The 24,666-nt window shown below is 38.9% G+C and overlaps 1 protein-coding gene across 1 annotated transcript in view; it reads left to right on the forward strand.

Moving 5' to 3' along the window:
- The first annotated feature begins 11,956 nt into the window (after window positions 1-11,956).
- PRKX (protein kinase cAMP-dependent X-linked catalytic subunit) overlaps window positions 11,957-24,666 on the forward strand; it is a 56,613-nt gene continuing 43,903 nt past the window's right edge. Inside the window, exon 1 of the mRNA XM_068424784.1 lies at window positions 11,957-12,143. Within this exon, the coding sequence (XP_068280885.1) occupies window positions 11,957-12,143 (187 nt within the window). The remainder of the gene's footprint in view (window positions 12,144-24,666) is intronic.

Raw genomic sequence — 24,666 nt, forward strand, 5'->3', positions numbered from 1 at the left:
AAATTCATTAAAGATTTTATCCTGCTCAAAATCCCTGAGTATAGCTGAGCAGATTAAATTGTCAACCTTTGAAACCTTATCTAAAGTTAAATCCTTTCTGTCAAAACCCCTTAAATAAGTATCAAAGTTATCATAGTATGTTCAGCAAATAACTACTGATTCTTGAGAAATCAAAATAATCTGTGATGTAATGAGGTTAAAATATACAATATTTGTAACATTGCCAAATAAATGCTAGTAGTGCTTTTCAAATTAGCTAGTGACAGCTGCTTCTCACTGAATCTCAGAAATAATATCACCATTCTTACATCTCTTCTCAAATGTGCAAGTCATCTTTGTGCTGTCTTTCTTTCCTCAACAAATGCTACAAATGAAATAATTTTGGTAGAACAGCAGACTACACTGTTGAAGATCTTAAATATTTATAGTGAATGGGATATCTATCAATAGTCAGGTAAAAGTTACTCCATCCCACATAACAAAGTAGAAGAGTACTGAATAAACCTGAAGAAATTTTGCATTGTCTTCATCTTCCAATTTATCCCTGTTACTCTACTATCTGTAACACTACCATAACATGATTTTCACATATTCAGCTCTTGATGTCCTACCTTCTGAAAACCTGCCTGCATGTCCCTTTGTTAAGATCCTCGCTCATCGTATGTGACCTCCACTGGGGGCATAGTCTGGCACAGTCAGGTATTACTGCTGACAGAAAAATGAGGTGGTCAGCTGTCCAGACTAAAGAGCATATGCTCATTCAGAAACACATTGTCATGTGTTCCCCTGGTCATCTGTACCCTAAAACTTGTATCTCGGCATTTTTAGGGAAGCACTTCTGTCTCTTCACCACTGTTTCTTTGTGAAATCCCTGTATCCCCTTACCTATGTTTCTTTCTGAATTACAGTAATTTTCTTCATTTCAATATTTCCCAAGCTCAAGCTGTTCAAATTCACATACTGAAAACAACTGATGAACCCATCTAAGTCATCGCTAAAGAACTTCACCCTTCTCCCATTAATTTTAGAATCAGATTCAAACCTGGAGTCTAAATCAACCAAAGCTTACATAAACTACAGGAAGCACAGATGTCTTCACACACACACACACACACAAAAATGTCATGTGCTACCATATGTGCATTTATTGCCCATTCCACCTATGGGATTTGAAATGAACAGAGCTGGCCAGGAAAGTCATGTTGTGAGCCATGGTATGTTCAAATCCAATTTATCTCTTCAGCAGTTTATATAGACTGGGCTTCTCAGTCCCCAGTGAAATGTAAATCTGTCATTCCCCACTAGAAGTTCAGAAGGAAGCTGAAAAAGGAAACCCTGCCAACGTTCTCCTTCGAGAGGCTGTTTGCAGGGCTCAGAAATCCTCAGCAGCCCTCCTTCTCCGCAGTGTCACCTGGAAGTGCTGCCCTGATTCCCACTACCCTACCCACCCTGCACTTCACTCGGTTTTCAAACAGGAACACTCTTTCTCCTTGGCCTATATGTCTGCTATTATTTATTATTTACATTTGCCATTTTTCACATACTACACTTTTCCACAGTGAATTTGTGTATCCTTTTTAATGGAGAATGTGAAAAAGATGAAGCTGTGGCACAGTTTTCTATTTATTTTTGAGTAGTAACCTTCTCAGCTGTGTAAGTGTCATTGGGAGATATGAACCTTGTTCTAAGCAAGGAGGCTGCTTGGCTGTCTGATGAAAGGGTGTGTAAAAACAGAAGCAGATAAGAAATCCACAGTATATAAACATGAGGAGAACAGCTTCTTATAACATGAAAGCAGCACCACAGATAAAGTGGGTAAGGCAGTAAAGTATCTGAAGAACAACAGTCACAAAAGAGGAGTAGCCAAACAAAGATCAAAACCTTATCCCCATGCTACAGGACCTACCAAGTAGTTAAATGCAGCCCAAGTTAAAAACAGAGCTAACAAAAAAAAAAGATATATTTTTATTAAAATATATATAGTCAGAGGTTTTTTAGTAAAATAGATTAAAAAAATTTGGGGCTTTCATGACACATATACAGGAAAGAGAAAGAAGGAAAATAGAACTGTTCACAATGAAAATAATTTGATTAAATACCAAAAAATTTCTTTCTGAAAATAAGTGCAGAAAGAGTATTATTATGGTTTTTGTCCTCTCCCCCACCCCAAATCCTATTTTTCCCCTTCTATTTCTAATTAATAGGTTGCAGACATGCACAGGCACATCTGAGAGCAGAATAGCAACAAGAACTAAACTTATACGTGGAAAAAAAGTGAGTGCAGACATATTAGATAAAATAGATTACAGATACATTATGCAAAATATATTAAAAAATACATAATATTAAGGGTGCACAAATAAAAGAAATGCCATACCTTATACCATACCTAATAGAAAGGTCATTGCCTTGTTCTCCTGTATCAGTTTATGCATCAGAGTATCAGACCAAAAGGAACAGGGGTTCTAGGGGATTGCTGTGTCCTCTTCTCAAGCATGTGTAGAAATGGAGTATCAGGATGTTCAACAGAGGCTGTAGACCCAAGTGTTTGCCTTGTGAAGCCTGTCTGGAGCAGCTGGGGTCTATGAAGAGACAAGCCATGGCTGAAAGCAAAACCTCACGACTCTTTCCAATAGAAAACTGATGAGAGATCTCTCTTGCTCTGTGGTGAGCTGATTAGAGGTCAGCTATATGCCCCAAACAGAGAGCCCTGTGAAATTAATGGCAAAACTCCTCTTGTTTTCAACATGAGCGGGGTTGCCCATCACATTTCTAAAGGATAGCAGCAGCTACAAAGGGTTATCTGCAGTTCCAGTACAATCTCCTAAACCTCTCTTCCTCCTGCAGTTTCCTTTACCGGCAAATATACCAAAACAGGAAAAAAAACTACAGTCAAGAGACAGTGAGAGCCTTCTGCACAAGAGGAATGTCCACATGCATGCAAAAAGGCATCCACAGCATTTCCAACAAACTTAAAGTATTACAAGAATTGCCCATATTAATGGCAAGGAAAACACTTGGTATGTTTAAATGGTAACGTTTAAAATTTGATTCTAAGTTACAATAATAAAAGTAATTTTTAATACAACTTAAAGTTGTCCTATTTTTTAATATATAGATATATATAGATATATACATCATAGGAAACGTGAATAAGCACATAATAAATTTTGAGAAATTTACTAAAATGGAGAGGGAAACATCAGAACTAAAGATCCTCTTCCTGTAAGCTGAGACTCCTAAAAATCATTTCTTCTTTTGCAAAATCATATTATTTACAAAATCATATTACTAATCTTGGACATTGGTAAGTGCAAGATTCCCGTTAATTTCCACTAGGTTTGAATCAGTATCTAAACAACCATCTTGTAATGCTTGAAGTGTGTCATTATTAACTAATCACAGCAAACAAACAAACAAACTAATCAACCAACCCCAAGTGTATGTAGATTATACCTGATACAAAGCCTCTGTCATCACAGAAATATCCCTGTGCCTATGAAGAATAGATGGGTGGATGAAGAAAAATAATCATGGCAAAAAGAAATGAACATGTTGAGAACTTTCCAAAACACTGAGTATAAGCCTTGATAAAGTGAATTTGTTAATGATGAGAATAACTTCTCTGGCTCATGACAGACATGATCTGATTCCTAGATACTCTAAGCTCAAAGCTGGCAAAGAATGCTTCCATTTATTTTTAGCTGACTTAAAGCATCTCTTCTTCCTAAATGAATTTTTCCTCTGATTCAAGCCACTGTCTTCCTCATTATCCTCGGACTTGCAGGAAATTGCATTGACAGTGCATCAGTTGAATGCAGTTACCTATCTCCTGAAATGCTATTAGCTTGAATTCCAGCTGTCGGATTTTACATTTAATTAAATAATCCTAATTTCATCTGTATAAAGTTTGTAAAAATACATCAGTCTGAAACCTGGATAACAGAATGGCTGCGCAACAAACTCGGCTTTCTAAAAGTTCTCATCCTTAACAGAACTATGAACGAGTGACCCACTCCAGCTGTCCAGAGAAACAATCCATTGCCTTCCAACAAACACAAAGACTGGAAACAAGATCAGCTCAAAGGCCAGAGATTAGCTGCTACGTATAGCAGGGGAGTTATGTAATCTCAGGTATTTCGCAAGATCAATGAACTATTGGTCTGCTTATATGTTGCTGAACTCATCTACCTTCATATTCTGTATTGCCCAACATTCACTGCACTATATATTTGTTACGTTGACTATTTTGCAGATTTTATACTACATAGAAGCAATATACAAGGAAAAATAAAATGCACCATAAATTAGCAAAAAATGTGAGAGCACTAGATGAATTCACATGTAAAGCCCTTGACGGTAAATTGTCCTTCTTCAGGAGTGAATGTGACCAGCTATGTAGTATATATGCTTGGACATAACCTAGGGTTTGCACAGACCTATAATGATCATATATTACCTTGACTTTTCCAAAAAGTCACAATGCTTTTCTTTGATAAAGTTCATAGTTAAATGGGCAAGATGCCTGAGTAAAATGTATTTCAATTTTGTATTTGAAAATAGATTAATTCTCAGTTTCATTGCTTGAAGAGTTTTTTGCTTTTTGGTTTATGCTCCTGTTCATAAAAGCACGTAAGTGCATGCATGACTTTCAGTATGCACGTAAACTCAACCGTAGTCATTGAAACACTGCACCTTGTGACTAATTCCATTGGCTTTAACAGAATCCAGGCACTTGCTTAAAACTAATAGAAATTAAGTAGGTGCTTAAATACTTTGCTTAATAAGTCTGCAATGACTCTCATGTACTGAACAGTTCATGAACTGAACTGTAAACAGAATGAATCACAGTTATATCACTTTATATTTGTTCAGCAAAATATACACTTGATTAGCAGAAAAAGAGTTCAAAATCGTACATAAATTTTATTTCATATATGAGTACAAAAATTAATTCTAAGAAATCTAAAATCTATTTCTTTACCTTCAGTAATGATCAGATTTTAAGAGTATCAGCAGAAATATTTTGAAGGCTTTTCTAAGCACTTTAGCTCATGTTTCTATAAGGATATTAACTGATAGTGAAAGATAAAAGTATAAATCAGGCCAGCTTGGAGTGTTAAAGTGGTAAGTGTGCCATTACAGGATGAATTTACAGAATTTAGAATATTTTAATTAAATTAAATTAATGAATTACAGAACACCAGACAACAGATTAAGAAAAGAATGTATTACTTCACAGCAGAAGATATCAGTTATGGATAATAAAGGCATAATTAATGTTGCTGGATTCAACTGATAATGTCCTTTCTTTTCACAATCCCATTCCATTTTTAAAGATGTAGCTATCAATCATGCATGCAAGCATTTTGCTTTCAAAAAATAAGTAACAAGACTTGCTTACATTTAGCCATGAATATAAATATTTATAAAACATCTTTGCATAGTATCTGTAAAACTTTGGAGACCGTGCTGTCATCCTTGTTTTAGAGATAAACTGCAAAGATTTGTAGAGCTTTGCCTAAACTTGGAGTAAGTAAGGGTCAGACTTTGCTTAGCTGATTTTAAGTGCTAGAGAAGTAAGAGAGAGAATACCAGGCTCTTGCCTGGAGCTCACTTGGGCTAAATCTAACTACATATTTCCTGATAGAACTAGGTAGACACCTCCAGAATACAAGAAATCCTGATAATCTAAATGAGGTGTCCTTCTCTTTCCTCTGTATTTATGGCCAGCCTCAATGCCACTGTGAAGTGATTTATTCATCCAGAACACTCAATGAACATCTCTTTAAAAACCATTCACGGGAAACACTAACCTCAGCTGCAGCCATGTACATCCATGGAGTATTGAAAGTGCTGATTTTTTTTCTTTCGAGGGGCAATGTGAGGGATAGCAAAGGCATAAGCAGAAGAAGGTGGAGGATAAAGCTGAACCAGCTTGATGGAAACACAACCTGCTTCGGAATTCCCCACAGCTGAGTAATTAGGTCATTGAATGCCCTAAAACTTTGTGCATGGCAATGGTTTGGGGAACTGATCTGGCTAAAAACCCTAATAACTTTATTTTACAAATAAATCCCTGAACCAGTTCCTGAACTGGCTCACCAGGGAGCTACCTAAATGCCAAGTGCAAAAGCAAGGGCGTGGGTGGGACTGCTGATGCAAGAGAAGGACGAGTATGACAGAATTGTGGCAGCCTGGATTTGGATCAGCTTAAAATGAACCACACCCTTCTAAGCCTGAAGCTCGCATAAATTGTGACACAGGGAAAACCTACCACTAAATCAATGAAGATACGATGGACTCTCAAGCCTGGCATCTTTCTCACTTTGATGCCTGTGACTAAAGGAAGATTTTAGCTGTCTCTTTTTCCTCGTGCAAGTCCTTAGTCTTGGATAGGAAGATACAAACATGAAAACAAACAGCATTTCCAAAAATGTTGAATTAAAAGATTTATTCTGTTCATGTGTGTGCCTTAGAAAAGACATTATATGTAATTTCACTTCAAAAGGCTTTTAACTATTCTAAATATAGGGGGGAAAAAATGGTTTGGCACAGGAATTTTACCTTTATCTGAGGACTCCTTGATGAGATAGCTTATTTCCCTGAGGTTGGTAGCAACAGATGGGTTTTGTTATTTTATTTGACTACCCTGAATGTTATAAAGTTCACATAATGCACGTCTTGCTACAAAAAAAAATTGATAAACCTCATATCAATTTAATCATTTGTGGAATTTATTATTTTAGAGTAATCTTTGCACAACCTTGATAAAATTTCTAAAAACACACCATAATTATGTTACAAAGTTCACATAATGCATGTCTTGCTACAAAAAGAATTGATAAAGCTCATACCAATGTAATCATTTGTGGAATTTATTATTTTACAGTAGTGTCTGCATAACCCTGATAAAATTTGTAAAAACACATCATAGTTACATACCATAAATTGTATAAATAAATGTGACTTGTCTGATATTTAATTTCTACAACTTTTGCAGCATTCCACAGAGCAGTGAACCAAACACCTCAGCTCATGGGCAGTAAAAAAGGAGTGTTTGTGAAGTAGGAATGCACAATATGGGAGAATATGACCTGCAGTTGCCTCTAGTAATTTAAAGGAAGGAGGCTGGAATGAGAACTCCTTTCATATAATTAAGATTAAAAATGCTGGATATTCCATTTGCTGAGTGACTGCTAAAACCAGCATGCTATCCTGAGTACTCAAAATGAGATGTGCTAGTATGAATATACGTTACTAGTTCTTTGGAGAAAAGAATGGACAAAAAGATGTCCTAGTGCTTTGCTACTCTACTCTGTCTTCCATCTGAAGAAAATATCACCATCTGTCTTTGAAGAGCTCATCCAGCACACCATCATTTCAGTGCCTGCTATTAGATAACACAGTGTTCCTACAACATTTTTTTTCTGAAAAGGTGGCCCCGACTTAATTTTGTGAGGGGAGCAGTTTTGCATATATGTGGGATATGCTTTCAGAATGCTTAACAGAACAAGTTCCTCAGCAAACACAGGCAAAGCAACATCTTGTTTCCAGATCTCAGTCTAGTTTTGGCAGAAGCTAGGCACAAACTTGCTCAGGCTGGGCAGAAGTCTAGACACCCTAGTAACAGCATTTCCGTGTTTGAACTGGCTAAGACGATGCACTTCCGAAGCTAGGCATCAACTCGGCAAGACTCGACAGAATCACAGTTTTGGATGTAGGCATCTACGTTACATTCTTGGTGCTTAAATGCTCAATTCGATTCAGCCACTATGCTCATAATCATTTAAATGCTCTTAAAAAAACCATTAAATATAACCATACTAAAATACAAGTGTGATAGTTCGTTTATGAATGTGTAGATACATTCACATGATGTGTGATTGTTCATTATACAAATGGTCTTATTTCCATACTATTAAGGAACTACCTTAGAAGGGTGGAACAATTTCCCCCTTCCTTTGTCACAGGTAGGGATCTCTTGCACGAAAGGGTGCTTGTTTACCTCATAGAACTTGCCTGATCATGAGCTTCTTTAGCAAAACAAAACAAATGAAAAACATATACCAGTACTAATTATCTTCACTAGTTATTCTTCCTCCTGAGAGCAGTCCCACGTTTTTAGGCACTGTACATAATGTGACAAAAGGAGAAGATACAGAGCTATTTATTAGTAATAACCACCACTGAAGGACTTCTCCATTTCCCCCCTACAGGTTTGAACAAGTTCTCCAGCAAACTTGTTGTAGTAGTTTTACTATGACAGTGATAGTAAAGATAGGCTTTAACAAGACTTGTAAGGAAAATTATGTATTTGCAGGGAAGAAAAAAGTACCCTTTCAGGTAGACAAACGCAAATCTGCTCAGACCACAGGAGAGACTCTTTTGTCTGCAGTCATGGAGACATTTAAATGACTGATTCCTTTCTCAGAGAACCAAAAGCCCAAGAGTCAGGAGCTTAAATCATATTCCATTTGCACGATATGTCCAACACAACATCCCCTCAAAATGACAGATAAATGATCCCTTATATCAATTCATAGATAGTCAGGTAGAAAGTTTATCATCCTTTCCATTAATTTAAATTTGTCAACCAAAGGTTTCCTGGGGGGAAAATAAAAACACCTACAAACAAACAAAAAGGAAGGAATGGGAGGTAGGTTAGTAATGTAGCACCCAAAGAATCACTGAACTACCCGTGTGACTGTACATGCGGCAAACGGAAGTTTCGCAAACGTACATACATGAAAGCAGCATGGAGTAACCAAATTGACACCTGGAACCCTTTTGGCCCCTCAAAATTCTGAGCTTATGAAGGAATATAAGTATACCGAACACTTTTTGCAGCTGAAATGGAAGAAAAATACCCTCACCTAAAATAATGAGTATTGAGAAAACTATTTAAACTACAGTTGTCTATATTAAAAAAAAAATCTCTTTTAGTAAGACATTCACTGTCTTTGGAAAGAATAATCTGTAACATTTGGTACTTTAAAGGGAAAATGAAAACAGAGCTAACACTTGGTGTAAGCACCTGCAAGGTAAAGGAAATGTAAGGCATTAAACTCTGCCTTAAGCAATCTAAAGGAACCTGGCTGTAGGTATCTATCTACTGCACGTGTCAGAAAAGTGAAAAAGATGAGAACTATGAATCATCGAGGGCAAGGGAAAGGCTAAGATTATTCAAAAACTACCTGTGACCAAATGTTCACATATTAAGTTAAAATAGTGGCAAAAAAAAAGACAAAAGGAGAACAGGGCTGCAGACTTTCCTACGAAGTGTGGCCAAATTGGGCAAGAAACGAAGTTTCATATCCACTTATTGGAACCCAGTGGCCAGCTCTATTTCCACATGCAATTTATGAAGCTATGAGTTTTGATTCTCAAGCTTGTATTTAGAAAGAACAGCATTTTCTTTCCCTGAAATATTGTGAATAATAATCAATATCTGCAAGATAAATTCTAAGTAGGTTATACAGGGGTGGCAAAGCACACTAATAATATGTTGACATTCTAAATATAAACATTGCAATTACATTGCTACAACTACAACTAGCTAATGCTTTGGATGCCAGTCTAGCAAGGTAAGAAGCTAACTTTAATCATAAGAGATGAGACACTGCATTGAATGGAGCTAATCCTGTGCTTATGAACCTTGCTGAATCACAGCCTTTTTGAATGGGTGCTGTCATACAGGCCACCAACTGTTGAAGCGTGGCAGTAGGAGGCTCTTTAAAGAAAGTTTTAAGTTCCTGAATGCAAGTAATTTAATCAGTAAGTAAAGTTTGTAGCACAAATAGAAATATATCAGTTGAAAGTAAACAATACCTTCTGTAAAGTATTTTATGTCCTTTTTAACATCTGAGCAGTGAATGATTTCTTAGTTTTTATGAAAAAAAAAAACAGTTTCAGGAAGATAACATATCAGTCTTCTTGGATAGACTGAAGTTAAGGTACTCTCTTGAAAATTATCACAATTAGCTTGCACCTTTTCCTAAAAATCACCTCAATTTCAAATTATTTGGCTAAAAAATAAGTTACATTTTTATATACACTGAGATTTCTTCAATGTATGAACGTTTATTTTTCGAAGTGTTATCTTAAACAATATTTTCTGTTATTGTTGAGAGGTTTGTTGGCTTGCTCACCTTTTAAACAAACAGAAACTAAATTTACAGCCTGCCAGAACATTTACAATTTGCAATTTAAGGAATCTTTAAAATGTTCCATTCAGGGCATGAATCACGATAATTTTTGTATACAACGTACAAAACATAATACAAAAGGAAATTAAGTAAAGTAGTAAAGCAAAATAGAAGGCAAAACTTGCATTCCGAAGAGTACACAAATGAAATTTGAAATTTTGTAGCAAAAGTGACGTCATCCTCCTTGACTGGTGATTCTTTTCACAGGCTGACAGGAAGCAGAGATGACCTAGCATTTTTCCGAATTAGTCATAACCCTTCACGTCAACAAGCTAAAAGATAAAAATACATGCTATATCCTCGGAGTATCGTGATTATAAATGAGACTGTAAGGATCTCTTAAAATTCAGGTGAGATGTACATAAATTTATAATTCTTATATATAATTTATATATTTATACTCTTTTTTTGTATACATACACATAATTATTTCTCATTATTATTGAACCTACTCCACACAGAAACTAGTAGGCCTTATATTCCCATGTTTTCACATTTAATAAGAAGGAGATGCAAAATGCCACCTGTATGACTTGATTTACACATCAGCTTTACAGATACCCTGATTACAGGAGCATAGGGCAGGAACATGAAGTGTAAAACTGGGCCAGAACAAGGCATGGAAAAAATTAGTATTTCCTTCCCCATTTTGACACTAACGCTTCTCAGTGACTTGGCTCACACACCAATTTTCCCTGTCTTTCAGCATAATCGTCAACAGCTTCTTGGCCGCTGTGGCAGGAGCTATATTCGGTACTGAGTGCTACTACATTAGGTGCCTTCTCAGTCCAGCTCAGCGCAGCCCAGCCCACCCACCAGCCATCCCCAGTCACCTAAATATTTCGCAGGCTCAAGCAGGGAACACGGAGGGGCTGGGGCAGTTCCAATACCCACACCTGCTTGAAAATGGAGTAAAATAACGCGTGAGAAACCCTTTATGTGCGGGCGAGGGACACTCACTAACCCTGAAACACTCGAGTTGCTCCAACACGCGCTCCCACGCGTGGGGAACGACTGACTCTTCCCAGAGCTGTCAGTGTGAAACCGGGTGGGCCAGGAAGCCGCTTTGCAAGGGCCCTATCAACCATTTTTAACTTTCCGTGGGGAGCGGACGGGACCTTCTCCCGTCCCCCGCCAGCCACAGCGCTGAGGGAACGCGGAGGCAGCCTCCAGTGCCCCCATCCATCCCCCCCTCCCTCAGCAGAGCCGCGCTGCCTCTCAGGCAGGACGCGGGGGTGGGGAAGGACGAGCAGACGGCACCGGCGTTACCAGACACCCCCGGGCTGTGCCCGCGGCGAAGGGCGAGCTCCGCGCTCCCACCGTGCGGCGGGGCCGCGCCTCCCCCCCCCGACCCCGCCAGCCCTCTGCGGGACCGTGCCGCAGCCGCAGGCAGCCAAACCCCGCCCCTCCGCCCCGCGTGTGGCGTGGCGTGGCGTGGCGCGGCTCGGCAAGGCACGGCAGAGCGCGGCTCGGCTCGGCCCGCCCGGGCTCACCCTCGCCATTGTCTGTCTGCGCGGCCGTCCCTGCTTCGAGTGGCGGGCGGCGCGGCGGCTGGCCGCGATGCTGGAGGGCTCCGCGCCCCCTCAGAGGCGGCAGCGGGAACGGGCTCCAGCCCCCGGGAGCAGCCACCCCGCCTGCTGAAGACTGAAACTTTGCGTCCCCACCGCTCCTCTCCTTCCCCTTCCCCTCGCCGGCTCGGCTCGCCCCTCTCCATGCGTTGAGCGGCCGCGGGGCGTCCGCTCGGCCCCATGGACGCCTTCAGCGCCGCCAAGGCCAAAATGGGGGCGAAGAGTGGCGGCGAGGCGGCTGCAGCGGTGGGGCTGGCCGCACCTCAGCCCGCCGCGCTGGCCCCCAGCCCCGCCGGTCCCGGCTCCCCTGCCGCGCCCGAGCCCGCCGCCTACAAGCTGGAGGACCTGGAGACCCTGGCCACTGTGGGTGAGTGCGGGAAGGGGTGAGGCGGCGGGACCGGGGAGGAACAAAGGAGCTGCCCAGGTGCCTGCCTGCGGCCGTGCCCGGCGGGAAGCCGGGCAAACGCGCTGCCCGCCCTCCTCCCGCCGGGCACGGCCCCCGGAGATACCCCAGCTGCCCTCTGCCCCCTTCCTGGGCGCCCTCTTTTTGTGGGCGCCCTCCCCCCCCCTTTCTTCCCCCCGCCGCTGGGCGTTGTGGGCCCGTTCTGAGGTAGCGGGGTTGGACCCGTCGGCCGTTTAACGGCCAGCAGGTGCCGTTGGGGGCGATCTCCCCCGCTCCCGGCACACACACACCCGCGGCGCTGGGGAGGGAGCTGCCGGCTGGTGTGACGGCTGCTGGGCGCCTGTGGTGTCTGTACGGCGCTGAGGGAGACGCGCTGCAGCCTCCGTGTAGTTTGGGAGCTGCGCTTCGAGCCTGCGAGAGGCTTGTGTTGGCGTTGTACGTCCCCGGCGTGGCGGTGCGGGAGCGCGGACGGAGCCCCGGTGTTGCCGGGGTCACCGTCTCTGGCTGCGAGATGGTGGTTTTGATCTGCGGCTGAACGAGCCTCTAACCGCGTTTGGCCTGTGTGTGAGACGGGGACGGTCACTGCTGAAGCCGAAAGACCTTTTGGTGTAAAACCTGATTTGTCTCGTTTAAATTCATTTACCTGTATCATGATGAAAAATTCATCATTTAAATGTAGTTGCCGGGCCAGTGAAGGGATCAAACAGGTTAACTGAATACAGCTAAGTATATTTCAAAACCCCAACACGCTGTTGCCCTGAATATTGATGCAAAGATCCTCTGCTTCTGTAGAATTTTGGTAGAAGGCAAGGTTGCAACTCACATATACCACGCTTACTAAAAACTGCCTGTAATCAGCAGCATTGCAGAGTAAATCCATGTGTTTAATAAACTGACGTTTCAGACATCAGTGATGATGTTCATTGTGTTCATATCCGCTGCATACGTCTGTGACTTGTGTTTGGACGTGCATATGTATAGTTACATATGTTTTTGCACCTGGTTTGACGGCTTGTATGTTCAACTATATGGAAGTTTTATTCTTTTTTTCATTATAGGACTGTGAAATAATTTTGGATAGATTTATTCCAGTAAATGCTGTAAATCTTAATTTCCCTTAAGCTCTCTTCAGCCAAATAGGTATGATTTAAACCCTTTTTTAGTGAAGTTAATGTTTTTAATACGTCTTTAAAAATGGAGTTGGAAAGGCCTGAGAATGTTGTGATCGGTGACAATGGCGTTTATCTCTTCTTGAAGTGCATTGTTTTTTTGAGATAATTTTTCCAATTTGAAATGTGAACAGGCATTTTATTGAGAAATTAATTGAGATGATTAAGAGACTGCTTGTAAGGTTTGTGATGCTTTTTTTTTTTCCCACCAGAAGTGGTTGATCTTGTTTGTTACATCATGGCTAGTTGCAGTGGATACAATTGTCATCACAGAGGATTAAGACTTCAAGTGAAGCATAGGCTGCAGAAAAATAGTAATGGAAATGTTCCTGAGACCAACGAAGAAAAGTGGTAATAATCCTGGTGTCAATTTTAAAAAGCATATCTTTTTAGAGTGTTCGTTAAAGTGCTCCTTAGACGTTAAGGAAGAGGAAAGTTGTGATTCCACAGGTATAAAAAGTGACTTTAAAAAGGCGTGACTGCTTGATATGAAGACACAGAGAAGGGAATAAAATGTAAAATGAGCAAATAGCTGCCTATCAGGGCATTGAGAGAATACTTAAAGAACAGTCTCCCTTCCTTCTCTTGTCTTCCCCAGCTTGATTTTTTTTTTTATTTTCTTCTTTTGTCAAATAGCTCTGTTTGAGAAGGTGACCATTCTTTGCATCTCTTATGAACCGTGGCATTGGTTGTTTTGTAGGGAGAAGGAAGACAAAATGCAAAACTTGAAGGGTATAAAAATGTGCACAGATGAATACATAAGGCCTTACCTTATCAAAGAAGCTGAGCTGGCATATTGTAAGTTGGTTTTAAACTGAATTTATGACGTGTGTATGTGCCTCAGTAGGAGGGAAGGGATCTAGCTCCTGACCAGGAAGCAATACAGCAGCCTCAAAGTGATACTGAAACTGAACACATTTATACTTGCTTCTGAGTGGCAGAGTTTATAAAAGATGCAGTGCCCTGCTAATGTGTCTGATGCATCTGAGATCTGAGCCAGTAAGTCTGTGTGATGTTGGGCTGCTCTGTACACACCTACTATCATGCTACATTGCATTCCTGAGTTAAATGGGCGCAACTGAAATCAGCACAGAATACTGCAGAATTCTATGTAGATGTGTAGTTTAGCTTGAAGAGCTTGTTTTTGCTTGGCTTAAACCTTTTTGAATTATTTAAGTACAGTTTAGGTTTATGTCACATGTACTGAGAGAGTGTATCTACAAATTTTTTTTCAGCATTGGTTCAAGTCAATATTACCTTATTCTCCATTTTGATCTCCCTGCACAAATACTTGAGATTGGTGTATTGTCATCAGTTTCACTACAGCAATTTAGAGTCATCTGCTGTTTGATTGCTGTGATAAGAATAGCTGTTTTCTTTCTGGTGATGTTCTGGAAAGCTGTGTGCTCTGAGATATTTGGAGATGTTTGTGGAGGGGAGGGGGATAACCAGGACAGGAAGTTCTGATATCTTATCTGCTAGGATCATTGCTGCTTATAGACATACCCAGGCTTAGAAACAGTATGGCTTTGGAAACTGTCAGCTTGAGAAAGTGGCAAAATAGGGAGGTGAGTTTTGTGCTCTTACAGCTGTTTATGAGTGATATTTAAGGTAACAAAATGATGTTGGTGTCTGTGAGATTGTGGTCGTCCCTGACTTTAGGTGCCTTCTCTTGGAGGATGGAATAAAGTTCATGGAAAAAAAAATCAGAAGCAGTACCTGCTTTGAATGTAATAGCTACTGTTTTAAATATCCTTTGTAGTCTAAGAGGATTAAAATCTCTCTGTTAACCTGACCACGATAATGCAGGCTGAATTGGACGTGTTCTCTGTAATTTCTGTGCCTGGTTTAGCAAAGAACTCGCTGTGAGGGGAGAAAGAGCAAAAGGGGAGAACGGTTTAGCATAATGATTGGGAGGACATTTTTCTCCCCCCAAACACCCCAGGGCCCAACCTTTGTTTTAGTGTTTGTGGGCCCTTTGGTAAAAGGCATTGGAGTCAGAGACTAGAGTACAGGTATGCTTTTGGGGTAAGTGCCCTAATATTTAGTCGATAAAGTGAGGTTATAAGTTTGGGGAGGGCACAGGAGTGGGGTGCATACTGGTTTCTGGCACTAAGAGAGGTTGAACAGGAAGAATATTTCTTTGAGGGTACTTCCTGAGAGGCTGAAGATGTGGCTTTGAACCTTTGAGGTGTATGGTTTTTTTTAACTAGTCCTCTTATATGAAAGGTGAGCACTCTTGCTCTGGAGCTATTGAAGGTGCCTGGTTGTCCACTTCTGGTTTTGAATTAATAAAGGAAGTCAAAATATGAATATTTTCTCAGCATGCTCAGAAACTGCTGCTGACACCAGGCTCAAATATTCTGTGAATCTCAGTTGAATTTGCATACTCAGCTGTGCCAAGATGGAGCTAGTTCTGTGCTGCACAGAAGCAAAAATTTATATGCCATGACCACCATGTTCATTGAAACTTAAGTGCTGAAAGTTCATGGCCCACCCACGCTTATCTGAACCCATTTCAAACTTTTTGTAGGTCTGGTCAGTGGAAGAGAGAGACTCTGAACACTAGTGGCATAGTTTCTGAATCATCCCTGTGTTTGGTGAGCATTTAACAAGAGCAACCTCCTATTCCAGTAGACAGAGGGGCTGCAGTTGGACACCTGACAAATATCCTGAAATGGAGATATTAAATTTTTAATTATGCCATAATGAAGAAGTAATTCAGGTAAACTAGAATAATAAGTACAAGAAAACCAGAAGCTGTTTCTTCACTTTTGGGTAGGTGAAATTGGGAGAACAAATGTTATGTTCCTAAACGTAAAGTATGGTAATAGGGAAGGGGGAAGGGGGAAGGAAGAGAACTCTAGGACGAGAAAGATGACAAACTTATTCTTGCCCTCTCTACTGTGAGATCTGTTTCCTGCTCATTTTTCAAAATGCAGTGAATTCCACAGCAGGCTTTATAAATGTAAATTGCGTTTTGTAAATCTATTCAATTGATTGAAATATTTTAATAATAGAATTTTCATGCAAAAAAATTCTTTTCAGCAACTGTTTCCATTAAGTACTTTACACTAAACAAATGCAGAATAAAAAATTGGGCAAACCAGTATTTTAATTTTTATGAGCATGGGAATATTTTTAAAAGTACATGGGAAAAGTGAGGCGCAACATATTTTTAAACACTTAATTTCACTGTGTTCACACAGAAAGTATGCTAGCCAAATATATTTCAAATGGCATTATATCAGCAGAACAGTAGGTATAGAACTGTAATCTAATGCTGTAAGAAGGAATCTGCTCCTGTATAGGACATTGCAGTACTATTTTCCCTGCGTATAGTCTAAGTAGAAAACTCTGCACCAGAGTAGCCAGGTTCTTTACTAGCAAAGAACACAGGTGGCTTTTTTTTTTCTTTTTTTTAAGGGGCTCAAATTAGTTCTGTTTCTTACCAAGTGTTATTTTTGGTTTCACTGCTGAGGTCCTCACCTATTTAAAAATATTAGATACTGAGGGATGTGTGAGCATTTTTTTTCCTGTTTTATCACCTTTTCTTGATACTGAAATGACAAATAATAATCCATGATTTTACTTGGCAACGTGCTTAAATACCACAAGTTTTGAAAGAAAACATGGTCTGAATGTTGTGACTGTAATGGTGACCTGAATTCACCATTGCATTTGTACATCTTTGAGACTTTAGTCATAAAGCTAAATGACTTGGATTTTGTTTTCACTCTCTGCCTGTGGAATGTCTGTCTTGCTTTATTTTTCCCTCCCACAAGATCATACTTGTCCCAAAATAAATACTTAGTATTGTTATAGCTGATGTTCTAGAGAGAAAATGACCAGGTGTGACTCAGCTTTCTTCTCTTGCCTTTCCTGTTATCCACTGCTGAGGTGAATTTCAGTAGCATAATTTTTGTTGTGGAGTAGGCAGCAACAGGTCCTTTCCCGTAAGATTCTTGTTCTCATTAGGCTGGAAAAAAATAATTGAAACAAATACTCTCTCTTATCTTTCAGAAAGGTCAGAAAAGTGAGAGTATATGGGAGAAGTCTGAATATGTGAAACTGAAAGTTCACATTTCTGCTTTTCTGTCTTCAGTGTTTAAAATAAGTGTTGAGGTAAATGGCTACTGTTTGCTTGTCACCTGTTTCTTTTGCCTTAATCTTATTTAGGTACCTAACATTGCAAAAAGAAACTCAGTATTCTTTCTCTGATGTTGCGAACTTGACGGTATGTTATAGAAAGGGCATTGACACTCAAATATACTTCTTGAAGATAAATAATTTGTTAAGTTCTATAAATAGCGCAGAGATGCCCAAAAGTGTCTGTTGCAATGCAAATAATCTGGAACCCGACTAGTGCTAAAGTTTCAGAAATAAGAAGCACGCAAACTCCTCTCCCACAAAATCAAAAGCATCTAACACCACACCTTCCCCCTGCCAAGTTTATGCTTAAATAAAACTAATGTTCCAGGTGAAGATACCGTTGAAAAATTCTTCCATCAAGTGTTGTGTGTCAGCCCAAACTGAAAAAGATGGAAAGCCTGAAGAGAAATAGAGATTGGAATTAATTTTTTTTTTTCTTTTCTCTTCTTCAAAGGGAGGAAATATGAATTTAAAGTACTGGTGGTTGACAGCATGTAGGCTCTTGGGCCTTGACTCACCTTTTTTATGTTTAGGTTCCTGAGTTTGCATGTCTGGACTGTTTGTAGTGGACAGGGAGAGCAGCCTTTTGGAGTTGGATGTCTTGATATTTTTGCTTTGACATCATGAAACTTAGGGAAACGAATCCCAAGCTAAACTGCATTTAATCCTGGTTTGGTCCACTTTAAGGGTGGTATGCAATATACAAATACTAGAAGAAAGAAAAGGGTGGTGGAGTTTATGTACCACTTTTGTTTGTTATGAGAGACATAGATATGTATACAGTGAGAAAGAGGGAATTTTTGTGAAGTAAAAGATAGGAACTTTGTATTTTCCTTGCAAGGGCTTGACTGAGCATAAGCTGTTCTTAACCAAATGAGTTTAGGTTAAACAATACAATTCCCTTACTGTTGATACTTATCAGTGTACAATATCTTCAACATTGGCTTGTACTACTCAGAGTGGTTTAACACACAGTCTTTACTTGGGAAGGCATCCTCCTATTTATACACAGTTTTAGAGGTTTTTAGCAGCTTCAAAGATGCTGGTAAGTAAAATTTTCCTGAGTACTATGTGTTAGTGTGCACCTGGGATATTCAGGTGACAGGGAAGAGCAAATCTCAAAACTAAACTGTATTTCTGTTTTCCCACAGGAGGACTATCTTTCAAATGAATGAACAAATGTGTCCTTTTTTTTTTAAAAAAAAAAAAAAGGAGGGGGAAAAGGTATATGATGAAACATTCTTTTAACCACTGTTTGCACTTCACGTTAGAGCAGTGGTTCAGTTTTTATTTAAAATACATATTGCTTTATTATTATTATTCTTTTTTAATGCTGAAGGTGGATCAGAGATTTTCCCTTAGTACAGCCTCTTTACTACAGAGACTGTAAATTTAGAGTGCTAAGGAAATTCACCTGGGAGACAGGTGAGTCAATTGTGAAAGCAGTTAACAAAACACATTATATTTGGAAAGTGAGTGGAATGTTACAGAATGAGAAAATATTCAGAAAACACATCAGTCTCATTGTTGTATTTCTGTGGAAAATTGTAGTCTTGCTTTGTTAATTTTGGTAAAAGAAATATTCAAAATTTTGCCCTTTGTATTATGTTTATCATTTTATTTTGGGTGAATAATATATTTCAAGGATATTGAAATTATTTCAGTTGTGATGGTAAGAGTGTAAGTTGGCAAATTAAACACTTGTTTCGCAAGGGGTTTCAGGGGATGATGTTTGAAAAGATGTTACATCTGAAGCAGTGAGTGATGTTTGTTTTCTTCTAAAGGTTTAGAGGGACAGGGTGTAAAATGGATACAGTGTTTCTGGGAGCAGTTTTGCCCTGAACCCAGTGATAATCTAAAAAAAATTTTCTGAGAATAATACAGACTTATACTTTTGGAAAGCTTCTTTGAACTTGAAGAAAACATTTTGTTCTACTCTGAAGAGTATTCTGAAAAAATTAAAATTGCAATCTCATTTTGAGGAATAACTTAAGCTTTTGTTTTTACACAATTTTTACACAGTTTAAGGGCCGCAGTCTTAATGAACTCTGAATTGTGTGTTTTTACAATTCAATTTAACCAACTTAACTGTTCTGTATAAATACCTGAGCTCTTTCACTGAAAGGCCAAAAGATGACTGGAGCAGGGAAAATAGTGTTGAAACTGTAAGTCCTAGCAAACTAGAAGTATTCCGAAAGTGCTCTTCTGGACCTCTCTACATTGTAGAATATACAATTACGGTTCTCCTTTTTAGACATACTTAAACTAGATTTAAACTGTTTTCACTTCATTTCAATACAACCGCTAGTTGTATTGCTGAAGTGCTTGTGCTTTTGTGTTAGTAAAATGCGCTTGCCTGAGCTGCTGTGTAATGCTCATACTGGAGGATTTGTATTAATACCTATACCTATTTTAAGGTAGTTTGAGGATGTTTGCATTCCAGAGTTGCTCTTCAAATGTGTGGATGCTTAAATTTTCTTTTGGTGAATTCTGACCGTTACCCTATCCAGTCTTAAATTGTGGTGAGCTGTGGCATTTGTTGATGAAAACTTTCCACTTGGCTGCTCTCTTTCTTCACTCCCATCCCAGCTTGGAGCAGTTGATAGCTGATGTATTAATTGATTGACAGTAAATATGTTGTCATTTTTCTCCAGGGAGTCAATTGGTCTGCTTTGATATGCTTCACCTCAGACAGATTGCTAGTGTGTGCATTTTATTTATTTATTTATTTGTAACTGAAACACATTAAAATTAATGAAGGAAGCATTGTTTCCATGTGACTAAACTGCATGGTATAACACATTTCTGTATAATACCAATGGCGATGGAATGTTAGACTTGTCTGTTGAGTGAACCATTCCCAAAGTCTTGCTTTGACCCTCAACTTTCTTAGTCTGTTGAGGGAGCAGGGACATCCAGCTCAATTTGACCTACATTATATTTAAGTAAAACTGAACTGCACTCCTCAGGCAATTTGAATATTTTGTGAAGCATCTGGATTTCTAGTCTTGTGACTCTTTATTTGTTGGGGAGTGTTTATTTAATACCAAAATAAAGTAGATTGGTTATACAGTTTTATTTGATTTGCAGTGTATTTCATAGCCCTTATGCCAACAGGTTATGGTATCTAAACCAGACTAATTTTTCTGTAAAATCTTTTTTGTTCTTGTTTCTTTCCTGGTTATTCAGTTTGAATGTCACCTACAGCTTTCTCTATTGGATTATAAATTTTATGTATATATACACGTATGTATTTAAATTTATATAAACTCATAAAAAATGAGTTCTGCAATTCTATAGCTTGATGTAGAAAGAGTGAGAATACGGAAGAGTCTTCTGCTCATTCTCTGTCAGCGTATATAGGACTTCTTAATTGGCTATCTATTGCACTTCACAGTTCCTTCTTTCTGCAAACTATTCATATAGTACCTACAGCATGTAGCTTTTTTAACTAGAATATTTTTGAGTTCCTTAAAGGATCGATTATGAGCTCATTTTTCATGAAAGGTCATGTTTCTGGTACTTGTTAATTTGGTTCTACCATGCAGTTTGCAAGAATTCAGGTGTAATGATTTATATTTTGTGTTTATTGGAGTACTTGGGAAAGGCAACTCACCATTATAAAATGTAAACTACTATTGGCAGTTGTAACCTGTGACTTAAATGTGCATTTGTTTTTCTTGTGTACACTTGATGTTGTCTTATACATACTTTTAAAAAGCACTAAAGCTATCAATGCAATACAATATCTTGCCTGGAAAAAGTGACTGTATAATCTCTTACATTGTCTAATACAAGAGGAAAGCATGTGGTGCTGCCAAGGTTTGTGTGGTGTGTTTTCTTTTTGTTTGTTTGTTTTTTTTTTTTACATGCTTCTTACATAGGAGGTAATAGTTTGTTACCAAAATAATATAAAGTGACCATTTAGGGTGCCCACTATGCAGTATTTGAGTTTTGGTATGGTTCTTCATTAAAATGTAGCCTCTTACAAAGCATTCGTGGCATTTGCTTAAGTGTTGTTCTATTTCTGTTGGGGAATATGGGGACTCTGAGCAAACTGAAATATTTATGGTAAAGACACTGCCATTATTATTGAAGGTGCAGGGAACTCTCTGGATTAAAGCAAAATGTCTAGTTAGTATTACTTTTTATGCCTCTCCAGTAGTCCTCAAGTCAGTAAATTAAATGCTCCAAAATTGTTTAGGTAGAAGTTGAGAGAGCTGTCCCTCCGTAGACTCTTCAAAAACAGGCTAAACTGGGTGTAAGAATTTTACTTTGCTGATCTACTAATTAGGATACACGGTAATAGCTGTATGGATGGCAAATATAAAACACAAGAGACTGGGAGCTGACTGTGTTTATGTAAAACTTCTGAGCACGATAATAGCAGACTCCTTTAGCCACCTGCCCCAAAACTGATGACAGACTTCTAGCCTCAGATCTCTTCCCCCCAGCTTGGTATTGGCTTCTTGCAGCTCCTTGGGTGCAGGAGATGATAGCCTGTGCAGTTTTAATTTGTATGGCCTGCCAAATATAACTTCAGAGTATGCATTGTAAAATTTTAGTTTGTTTTCCGGAAGATTAGTGGGTAACTCCTTGTCTGTCCTTGGAGAACGAACAATGAGGACAGCTGCTGGTCAGCCTGTTTCTAAACTGGGATTCTTGTCCCCTCTTTCATCAAAATGTTTCAGGTTGCATGTCGGTATGCTGAATTTGTGTTCTGAGGCCACTAAACTCTCCCTGACTTTTGTGATTTTTCAAAGGCCTATGAAGACTTCTGCGGTATGTTGTTCTTTAACCCATCCAGTTGTCTCACTCAGAAGTGGTGGATATAGAAGTTATACTGAATCAACAGCACTGTTCTTCCTCCTTTTTAGCGACTGACATAGTTCAGTCCACGTAAAATAAATTCGTGTTAGCAACCATATGTGTAGAAATTGCTCATTCATTAAAATCTTTGGAAATAATGTCATTTGGGATATAATACATTTTAAAATATGTCTAAAAGTTTCCCAGTATTGCAACTTCATTCAAATTATTCTGTTTAAAGGCTTTCTGCATCTTTTCTAGTAATTTCACAGTGAGTAGCAGAGATTCCTTGGATCAGTTCATGGAAAATTTTCCTTGATTAAAGTTGGTTTTGTTACTTTTTTTTTATCTGCTGGAAAAGGCAGCTGGGAAGAAGCTGTGAGAAAGACAGTGTGTCATACAAGACACAACCATTAGAAGGAAAACAAACTAACTAAGAAGAGATTTGGAAAGAATCTGAAAAAAAGAATTAACACCAAAGTTAATGTAGAATATTTTAGAAGACATGGAAATATATTTTTTCTGGGGAAAACAAAAACTTTTAAAGTTATTTTTTTGGATTTCAGTTGTATACATTTCATCCTTCATCAGTTGAAAAGTAGAAACAAACTGGGATGCTGTAAAGCCTATGAAACCCATCCCTTTTAAGTGTTTTATAAAATAAATTATATCCTTTGTTCTAAAAGTCTAAGTGAAGAGAGCTTCTAGAATTATCTGAACTCTTTTTATCTGCAACACTTGACGTATTGTAAGCGAAAAGATTTATTTTGGTGATGGTGGAGATGATTTTTTGCTGCCTTTGTTGTTAGGTAGGCCTTAATTTTTTAATGCTCTCAGTGCACTGTTGGCTGTAGGTTACGCAGAGTACAGCCTTGTTGGCTTGATTTGGGATAATTCTGGGAAAACAATGCTCTGAAAACCTGCGACAGGACAATTTGAGTGGGTCATGTGCATTTTGTGAAATAACAGTATTTGACGTCTGACATTTAAAGAGTATTTTGTAATTATGCCTTTGCCTTCCCCTCCCAATCCCCCCCCCCCCCCCAAAAAAAAAAAAAGTGATTTAATTTTGTGAGCAGAAATTGAGCATAAGATGTAACTAGGGTGTAATTGCACAAATACTCAACCTGACTGGCATCAGAGGCAGATTGAGAAACAGAATCTTAAAATCCTGTTTAGCAAGGATTTTAATATTCTTTTAACATGAAATATGTATGAATTGTACTATACTGCAGGTGATGTTACTTAGTGAATTCTTCATCTGTTGAGAAGAGCTTGCAATACATGCTAGTAGTAAATAGAGAAGCAATATTGTGAAATGAGGAATGCAGAAGACAACTGGCTTTGTGGCTAATCAGCTGGTCCCTCAGCAATCTTTTTTTTTTTTTTTTTTCCCCTGACAGGTCTGCAGGTAAACTCATCTAACTTAAAACTAAAGCAGGAGTTGGTTGCATAGTTATTGATTTCATAGCTTAAGAGTACGACTGTTTCGCTTGCTTTTAAGTATTTCCTAGGATTGTACCTCGGTGATAAAAGCCTGCAATAAAAATAATTTTGTCTTTGAATCTTGATCTTAAATGTTTAGTTGCAAGTGAAATGCTTTGGCACTCTGTGTATTTGGAGACAAAGGTTCACACCTCTGTGTTAATTTTAAGTATTCCTTTTGAATTTGACTGACTTTTTTTGCATGGTTGCTATTTGTATTTTAATAAAGAGGGTTCTTAGTGAAATAGGGACTGCAGAAGTGGATAAATAGTCGGAGAAGGCTGGCAGGCAGTAACGGAGATGAATGCGTAGGTGAGGCTATATCTTTAGTTCAGAATGTTGGAATTCCTACTTAAAAATGATGGTGGAAAAAGAAAGTAGGATAAGGGGACTTAAGTGTTTTGAGACACTCTTCCATTTTGTTTAGGTAGGTTTGTGTTTCCTCAATACTGTTTCTTTTCAGAAGTGAAACAAGTAAAACAGAAAGTCTGGCTAGGAGCACAGTTGGGTATTCTAAATGATTGTATGTGAAGAAACAAGCATTACTAGTGCTTGGTTTGGTAGGTATATCTGAACTTCTGGTTGTTGCTAATTAGTACTGTGTGTGTGATGTCAGCAACTTTATGTGTTATTCTTTCATCTGGAAATAAGCCAGCTATGGATTCACTGATATCCTGCAGTTGGGCACTCTTCATGAAATATTGCTAGTTTATCTCCTGTAGTAAACTACGCTGATAAACCTCTCTCTAATCTTCATGTGTTTTGGCATTTAGAATATTTGTAGGAGGAAAAAATTCTCCTGCTGGCAATGGGATGTAACAGCTAAGGAGAGATTCAGAACTCCAGATACTCTCAGACTAGTTGCGATTTCT

Source organism: Nyctibius grandis, chromosome 2, assembly GCF_013368605.1.
Source record: "Nyctibius grandis isolate bNycGra1 chromosome 2, bNycGra1.pri, whole genome shotgun sequence".
Lineage (NCBI taxonomy): Eukaryota > Metazoa > Chordata > Aves > Nyctibiiformes > Nyctibiidae > Nyctibius > Nyctibius grandis.